At 35.7% G+C, this 9547-nt stretch overlaps 2 protein-coding genes across 5 annotated transcripts in view; both read left to right on the forward strand.

Moving 5' to 3' along the window:
• LOC124631002 (integrin alpha-PS2) overlaps positions 1-4513 on the forward strand; it is a 104759-nt gene extending 100246 nt beyond the window's left edge. For all 4 annotated transcript variants that reach the window (XM_047165075.1, XM_047165077.1, XM_047165076.1 and 1 more), the window contains 5 exons: positions 91-764; positions 870-961; positions 1074-1220; positions 1880-2107; positions 2462-4513. In XM_047165075.1, the coding sequence (XP_047021031.1) occupies positions 91-764; positions 870-961; positions 1074-1220; positions 1880-2107; positions 2462-2539 (1219 nt within the window). In that variant the 3' untranslated portion in view covers positions 2540-4513. The remainder of the gene's footprint in view (positions 1-90; positions 765-869; positions 962-1073; positions 1221-1879; positions 2108-2461) is intronic.
• A 2699-nt stretch (positions 4514-7212) lies between these two features.
• On the forward strand, positions 7213-8383 carry LOC124631206. Its single transcript, XM_047165450.1, has one exon. The coding sequence runs from the start codon at positions 7324-7326 to the stop codon at positions 8299-8301; it is 978 nt and encodes a 325-aa protein (XP_047021406.1). The 5' UTR covers positions 7213-7323; the 3' UTR covers positions 8302-8383.
• Positions 8384-9547: the final 1164 nt, after the last annotated feature.

Here is a 9547-nt window from a genome sequence, read left to right on the forward strand (position 1 = left end):
CTTTAATGTACAAAGACTGTGGCCTATTTAGTTCTATCTGAATGTTGTTTTGTATAAATAATTCTTAAATGTTAAATCTCGTTTTTACAGATATGCTAACCAAGGCGGTGTTAACCAAGCATCTTCTCAAGGCCACTCTCAAGGTTCTTGGCAAACCAGTTCACAAGGGTCTGGTGGTTACTCCCAAGGTGGAATCTACAGCCAAGGATCAGGCGGCTACAGCCAAGGATCAGGTTCCCACAACCAAGGGTCTGCTGTCTACACCCAAGGTTCTGCTGTACAAGGTCAAGGGTCTAGAGGATTCTCCCAAGATAATGGCCAGTTTGTCCACGGTTCATGGGCAACCACTGAAACTGTTAACCCTGATGTCTCGAAGGCTGGATCGTCCACCTTCAGAGGTTCTTCAAGTGTCACTGTGGTAGGAGATGAAGATGAAGATAATCTTGAAGGTTTTGGTGCTTATGCCGCGTACAATCCTGATAACGAGTTCAAATATGGCATCGCTGATGTGACTGGCGCTGGAAGCCGTCAAAGTGGATCTTCGACTGGTGCTGTCCATGGTGGCAGTTATCAATCTGGGGGCGGGACTTATCAGGCAGGAGGCGGAGCCTACCAAGCCGGAGGTAGAGCTTACCAAGCTGGAGGTGGAGCCTACCAATCTGGTGGTGGCAGTTACCAGTCTGAAGGCAGAACTTACCAATCGGGAGGCGGTTCCTATCAAACAGGTGGCAGTGGATACTCTTATTCTTCATCGTCATCATCAGGTCAGTTCTTTTCGGATTATATAATTTCAGCTGCTCATCATCATTTGCGTCGGTTATCTTCAGATTCCAAACGTTCCTATATCTCCTATTTTTATTATGTTTTAGGTGGTCGTACCTCATACAGCAGCCATTCGGGCAGCGGTTACGGCTCGGCTACTGAACGTCGGGAGAATACCAGGAGACGTCGACAGAATGAAGTAAGATCCAAATATCTAACTAGAATAAAATAAAACAAACTTTAAAAGATTTACAGAATAGAAGTAAATAATATTCCAAAGGGAGATATTGATGAAAATGTCTTCTTTCCAGGTGGATCCTGAGTTGAAGAAGATTCTAGAGAAATGCCAAGAGAAGTACAAGTGTGAGGTCCTGAGGTGTACTACCGGTCGCATGGTGAAGGGACAAGAGGCCTGGTTCGCTTTCAGATCGAGGATCAACGCATCTGTACTTACTGAGGTAAGGGTTGATATTGTTTTCTTGTTGGCCTAGATAAGTAGCTTGATGTCATAAGAATGATATGGCTGTTCAAGATATTTGTATTTTATTGATAAGAGTAATCTAGGCATTTGGCAATTATTATTCATATTTTATGGAGATTTTAAATTGTATGCTTGATTACTTTGAAGAGTTACAGCCTTACTTATAAACGTGAATTACATAATAAGTAATACTTTAGGGCTGTTTAAGAAAATTCTTCTTACAAACGTTGCTTAAGCATGTCTTAACTAACATTTAATCACTACTTAAGACTTTAAGTAGTGATTAGTTAAAATGTTGCTTAGAGAGTGATTAGAGATTTTTATAAGTAAGGGGGTTAATATTTCAATTAATATATTAGAAATGTTGTCATCGTATACTTTCTGATCCTAATTCAAAATCTGCGTAATAAGTATTTATGTTTTCTAGGTTACCCTTTACTTAAAAAATCTCGTTAGATGGTATAATGGGACTGACATACACATTTGTGTAAAATTTCCCCAGTATTAAATAAAGAGAAAACAAACAAAATATGTTGTCATAAATCCATGATGCCTTCTCTCAACTTAATTGCAATCCTTATATTCACCAGCAACACTCACCTCATCCAGGGACTAATCCACCTCAACCTTCCACAGATCTCCAAAGAGCGCGAGGTAATCCTCTCCTCCCTCGCCGCGGCGCGCGTATCTCGCCTCCCGCTAGTGGGGCGCGGCGGCGGCGCGTGGGCGACGGCGGAGGCGCAGACGCACGTGTCGCCGCAGCTGGAGGCGCTGGGCGGGGGGGGGATCCCGCTGTGGGTGGTGGTGCTCGCAGCTATCATCGGAGCGCTGCTACTGCTGCTGCTGATATTCGCTCTGTATAAAGTGAGTTATTTTTTGTTAGTGTTAGAAAGTTTTTAACGGACCTCCCAAAAAGAAGGATCTGCATTCCCCTATACTCCCTTATGTACTAGCCCTACATACTAGGTTCCAAATGTACTCACCCTATAAAAACTCTTATATACTACCCCTACATGTACTCTTCCTATAAACTTGCTCCCCAGTGGACTGCCTATATATTCTCGTTGTATACTCCCTACTTGTAACTCCCATATGCCCTCCCTATACCTGAATTTAATGAATAAATAAGCTAAAATGTAGGTCGAGTAATTGTACCTATCCTTAACAACCATTCTACACTATTCATTAAAATTAAACCATTTTTCGTATCTCTTCCAGTGCGGATTCTTCAAGCGCAACCGTCCCTCTGACCACGCTGAGCGACAACCCCTGAACGGCCGCGACGAACATCTTTGATATCCGACCACCGACCTCGGCGTGACGTCCGACACGGGCGGCACGAGCGATGCGGCCGACTCGTCCGACAGCTCGGCCACCGATGCCGCCAGTGACGTCACAAGTCGCGACTCCACCAGCTTCGATAGGTACTGACATCACTAAGTCAATATGACGTCAGAATTAATGGAATGTTCCATTAATTTATTTATAATTAATAAAATTTTATCAGCTGTCATTTTTATACTTATAAGTTATAATTATGAGTTACTTATAATTTATAAGTATAAATATAACAGTCTTTTAGAAAGGTCCGATTTGATTGTAGAACAATAGTAATCCATATTTTAATAATGCAATAGTTTTACCTCATGACAAAACGAATTTTCCAGCCAACTTTTCATGTCTTTTTTTACAAAGAAAATGTAAAGTTCGTCGTTTATAATAATTACGATTAACACCTATTCTTTATGTAATAATACTAGTCACGATAAACAATTTAATGTCGGACGCCATATTAATTAGAAAATAAATGAAAAAAGGAGAACGGAGTTATAAGTGAGTCATGATTTATAAATTATAAGTAATTGTTATGATAATTATAATTTATAATTCATGAACTAAGTGTTAAAATGTAAAATGAATGAAAGATTAAATCTTGTCGTGTGATAAATGTAAAAAGTGTGTTTGTAAGTATGTGAGTTGTTGAAATTGTGATCTAAGTTAATAATTAGGTATTAACTAAATGAGGTAGATAACATAATTGTTGATAGAGATGTATCGGATAGGCAAAAATACCACTATATTGCAAATAGTGTGAATGGTCTATTCGATATAGCTTTGATCTGTATTTCGAATGAGCTAATGGTCTATAATGTTACTAATAAGGGCGCTTGAATAAATTAAATTTATAATACTTTAGGAGGCATCATCTCAGAAAAGGCTTTTGCTACCTAGCCGGGGTAGATCTCAATGTGCTAAACTGGGTGGCAAAAAAATAGACAACTTCTCATTAATAGCAATAAAAAATATAAATACTATTGTAATTACCTACTACTATTATAATTGGGAAAATAGTTTTTCTAATCGCTTTGCATCTAAGATTTAGAAATTAATATAAGTACACAATTTTATTACATTTTGTAGTCATTACATAGAGTGCCTTATCTATGCATATCGTATTAGCTAAATTGTGCTACGTTTTTTAAATAATAAATAAATTCCTAAAAAAATATATTATCATGTGCCTTCTGAAACTGCCAGTTACTAATTAAATATATTAATGTAAATATTTTAGATGATATTACTTTTTTACAAAGCGACATTTTTTCACAGAATAACTTAGAAATAAAGTGTGTTGTATTTTTTGGCTAAAAGTGTATTTGATTAGAATTGAAGTGTACTTAATAATCGTAAGAAAAAATAAATATAGATAATCGGTTATTGAAATATAGATTGTAAATGTGTCAAAGTCAAATCATTTTATTTCATTTAGGCCTTTTACAAGCACTTATGGAGGTTAAAAAATATAAACAAGTTTAAATCTAGTTGCCCATTCTAAAAGTAGCTTCCTATGGAGAAGAATGGGAAAGAATGAGAAGATCATGTAGAATTGGAAACAAAAAAAATATAAGAGTAAAAAGCGTAAAGTATATGAGTATAAGTCATAGTAATTATGTAAATTATAAAGAGAAAAATATAAAATTTATAAAAAATATAGACGCCCTTGAAATTTTATTTCTGTGAAAAAATGCCAAGTCCACTAATAACGCATAAGCATTGTTACATTTTGTAATTATTTTTAATTATTTATTTTTACATTTTAGTTACTAAGAATAAAGCTTCTACTTCTAGTTAATTATGAACTAAAATCGTTTAGATGCCATACAAATGTGTAATAGTTTATATTATTTTGGTTGTTTTATCCCTCGGTAATAATCTTTCTTTGCATTTACCAAAAAATGAACTCTTAATAAATTTTTGTTTTTAATTTAACTTTACTTGTTTTATTTGTTAGTAAAAATCCTTTTCTATAAAGATGGGTGAAGAATAAGAACCTTGAATTTTAATAGAATATACAATATTAAAACCTAATGGTAAAATACAAGAATATGTACATTCTCGTATTTTTCTTTCGTTAGCAAACCTAAGATTGCTTAACACTACATTTCATATAACACGTTTAATAATTACATAGACAGCAAATTAAGAGATGTTTTAATTACCCAATAGACAAAAAACAGTGATACACACACTTACACAAATAATTATAAGTACGATTGTACTGAGTATCCAACGGGTATCGGACATAAGCGCCCTCTGGCGGAGATAAACCGCCGAAGCTCGCGCTCACAAATTAAATTAAATCGTAGCGACAGCAAAATAGTTGGTAATCAATTCAGTTATAATGATGAAGATTTTTTACATTGATAAAGTTACCTCACAACAAATGAAGTAAAAAATATTGAAAAGAACATGTCGGAAAATAAAATGAAAGTTGAAAATGAAGAGATACAAAACTTTTCTATATTTTACATGAGCTGTAGTGTCTTGCTTATATATTTTGACTGTCATAAAGTCTCTAGTCCTTTCGGTATGGAGGTTAAAATCGCAGATACACATATTACAGCTAGACGTTATTAATGTACACCAACAATCAATATTAATAAAAAAGTTTAACGTTACAGCTTACGGTTAAACAAAAACCCAAAAAAATAACCCAAAATAAACAGATCTATCTCCTTTCTACGCTAACGCTACAAAGCGCCGTGGCCCGTAAATCTTGTCCCGCAGTGTTTCTCAACCGTCTGTCTGTCTGATCGCGACTATACGGAAATGAAATAAAGATACACCCAGCTAGACTTTGTGTACGATTTCCATCTAGACTGCAAGAGAAATATCTAAGATTGGAAATGGAGGATAACAATAGAACTGTTTAAAGAAAGGGATCATGCATGTAGAATTTATCGTGTAGTATATGTAAGTTCTAAAGAAAATGCAATGACAATTGCAGCTACAATTGCCGCCTTCACTACGGAATGGAATAGAATCATTTATTAACCAAGTGTTGGTTTTCAAAAAATATGGGACATAACCCAATGTTAAATGGTTTTTCAAAATGTCATAACAAACATACGAAAGAAATCATATTATATCTAATGAATTGAGAACCTCCTTTTTGGGAAGTTGGGAGCCTTCTTAACATAATTATCTTATTTTTCGATAGGTGCCTATAAAATTCTCTGAAGGGTACTTTGCTTATCGTTATTATTTATTTATCACTAACCTGACTGCTGTGGAATGTAGGTCGAAAATAATTAATACATAGAAATACATTCATTGTGAATCATGTTTAGTTAGCTCGAGCATTAGGGTTCCTTATATATTCAAAGGTTTAAAAGACTAGGTCAGTGTGTATCCTTAGAGAGGCAAACAAATAGACCAACATAAAAATTTCGTTTAATTGAAAAAATATTTCAGTGTTACATAGTCTATTTTTGACATATTGCGACGACTCCAAATAAAATTGGGAACAGGACAGGCGGAAGAGGAAGATGTAGTCTATTTTTCGAAGCAGGCTTTAGATTATTTTATCCGGGTGCAAGAAGTAGTTTCCACTAGACACGGGTGACGCCGATAGCGCAAGCTGTTTCGGTAATAAATTCAGGTTCAACATTTTAAGTCAAGCCTACAAAATGGGTATGGAACCCTTTGCGTACTAAAATACACACTTGACAGAACTTAATGAGCATCTCTGTCTCAACCCGAATGATCTAACTAATTGGGTTAAATTCTAATTAATCACAAGTTCAATGTTCATTACAATATTATCGTGTTTATTGCTGTATTATTAAGAATTGTTTATTATAAATATTTGAGCTAATTTGTCTGTATGTTGGGGAGTAGGAATTGTTAACTTAATTATGGATTGTTTTAGTGAAGTTCACTAACCCTCTACTATGCCTCTTGTCAAAAAAATATTTGTATGAGACATTGAAAACGATAAATAGTCGATATAATAATTAAGAAATTAATAACAATGTTAACTTATTATACACAAATGTAATATATATATATACATATTTATGTATGTATTTAATTATTAAGTCACAATTGTAATGTAAATAAATAACTATAATTATTGTCCTTTTAGATGTAAGAAGAATTAAACAGTATATATATGTTGTGTTGAGATAGTTTTAAGTTAATTTGCTGCGCCCTAACAGGGTAATGTATACCTAGGATAAGGATGTATTTCTGTAACTGTATACATTTTTGCAATAAATAAATAAATAAATAAATAAAACAACACTGAAGTCTGATACCTAGCAAATATCTAATCGTTGTTACGTGTGTACTTCCATTCATTTTCATACTGATTTATAAGCCCAAATCAACTATCGGCCGACTAAATCACTGTAGTGTGCGCGCGCTGTAAGACATAGGGTACGGACAGAGAGATGTGAATTTATGGTCGATTTATAAAAAAAAACAGGACGATTTATATTCAGTGTAAGTAGGTACATCATACATGGTGAAAAAAATGCACTACCTATAAATTATTTAACCAGATTAAATTGGCACTTAAACCTGTATCAAGAATATAAACAAAAACAAGCAAAGACATTGGATAACTCAATAACAAGATAGATACAGTCATACATGAGGTCACGCTAGCAGATAATACCACGATTAAATAGTTCAGCACGATGCATTACTTTGGACAGTTAATAACAATCACGACTGTGTAAGACACACTAATTTAAATCATAAATCATTCGTAATTGGTCAGTTTTAAGTTCAAAATGAAGTTACATCTCGTGTTAGCAGTGTCGTTAATGTTAATAGCAAGTTCCAATGGTGGTCTCATCGACGGTCTGCTCGGAACAGTGAAAGACACCACAAGTTCTATTACACATGGCATTGGTGGTGTTGTGCGCAGTGGCAAGAACTTCGTCTTCGGAGGTACAGAAACGACTGCAGAAGGCAGAACTGTGACAAAACCAGGTATAGTTGGAACAATATCTATGAAAATACACGATGTTTCACACGCAGTTAGAGAAGAAGTGAGATCTGTGCTGTTTATGTTTGACGGAGATCAAGAACAAGGACAAAGAGGAGTCATAGGAAGATTGTACGATAGAATGACAGGTCGTATTTACAGAGTAAAAGGATTCTTATTTGGCGACAGTAGCAAACCAAACGAGAACGTAACATACCCGCCGTTCAAGAAACTCGAAGGTGATACCACAGTTTTAACTGACAGACTGAAAAAACACTTCTTTAAGAATAACACGAATAGTTCTGGGATCCAAAAAACGTTAGTAACCTTACATGATGCGATTTATAGGATTCGTCACAATATGACCAGGAATAACCAAGGTTCGAATCATATTAATATAAATAAGATGGACGATGAAGAAGATGGTGTGGGTCTGCTTGATGTTCGAGCTTCTATGACCGATATGGGTGCAGGAGCCCGAACTGACTTCGTAAATGGAGTAGACGCAGCATACGATAAGGTCAACGACAACTTCAATGCAGGAAGGCAAAAAGCAAAATCTTCTGTAGCAGATGCGAAACAGAACTCGCAAAATTTTATCGAAAACCAAAAGAAAAATTTACAGAATAATTATAAAAACTTAGAAAATGATGCTAAAAAGTTCAAAAGTGATGTTGATAATTCTCTTGATGGTCTAGGGACAAAGGTGAATGAAGAATCCGATTCGATAAAAAAATTGTTAGAGAATGGTTACAGTCAAGTTAATTTTGGTGCTCATTAAAGATTCAACTTTCCTTAAGATTATGTCCACGCTAAGAAGAAAATGTTGTTACTGAAGTGTAATTAAATGAATTTAAATCTAATAGTCTTTTTTTTTCAATCACATTAAGAGTTCCCACAAACTGCAGACTTTACTGGCATATACTCATAAATCGGTATGAAGATGAATGGAAGAGCGCAAATTACAACGATCATGCATTAAAAACTATGATTGGGTTTGGGCTTTGCTTAAAAATACATATTTTAGGCAACTTTGGGGAAAACTTTCGACCACCTGTTAAGCCTGCAGTGACTTACATAACAAATAATCGAGTTGGATTAGATAGATAGATAGATAGATAGATAGATAAAACATTTATTCGGACAAACGACAAGACACCATAAAGATACACAATAAGAAATAAAACAAAACAAGAAGTGGGTAGAAAGACAAACATAAAATACAAAAATTAACGGCGTGGCGCAGTGTCTTACGCTTGCACCGAATGGGAGTCCAGCTCAGCATGTGTCAGTGATTAAATCCCATATCGGGATTCCAGGCAACGAACTGGCTGATTCCGCCGCTAAATCTGCTGCCAATCTTCACCGTTCCTGTGACTATGCATCGATCCCAATCAGTTACGTTAAATATAAGAATAATCTCCTCTGCCGCCAGGCAGCAGATCTCTATGACACAGCAACTCACATCAAAACTCTTATCCCCAGCTATGAGCAGCTCCAAATATATTTAGCTTCAGTCAAACCAAACTTCGCGATCATGCAATATTTATCCAACCACGGCTACCACAAATCATATCTTCACCGCTTCCACATCACCCCCGATAATCTGTGTCCATGTGACGGGATTAGCATTCAGACCTGGAAACACCTGACTCAGGAATGTCTTCGCTTTTCTTTCACTCGAAATGACCACTTGATTGTGGCGGATGGTTCGAGCCCCTACGACATAACCCAGCTGACGTCAGAAGCTATGGACACCATGCACAATCACATTTTTCAGATTGTCAGGCAGCTCAAGCGGTTAGCCCATTCATACAGCAACAACAACAGTTAGCCCATTTGTAACCGCCGATTCTACTTCTGTACCATATCCGTAAATTAAGTTTTTAATGAACCCATCGATATTTTATTTATTATGTACATATTATTTAATTGAAAAAACCTATCCCTCCTCAAACCACCCACAACATCACAAACCCTTCCACAATACCTCCCCAACCCAAAACCAGTCAGGAGAAAGGCGCAGA

This window comes from Helicoverpa zea, chromosome 6 (genome assembly GCF_022581195.2).
Source record: "Helicoverpa zea isolate HzStark_Cry1AcR chromosome 6, ilHelZeax1.1, whole genome shotgun sequence".
In the NCBI taxonomy this organism is placed as follows: Eukaryota; Metazoa; Arthropoda; class Insecta; order Lepidoptera; family Noctuidae; genus Helicoverpa; species Helicoverpa zea.

What these genes read in the sequence shown, in the direction of transcription:
- LOC124631206 (XM_047165450.1), top strand. Translation starts at nt 7,324, where the DNA reads ATGAAGTTACATCTCGTGTTAGCAGTGTCGTTAATGTTAATAGCAAGT.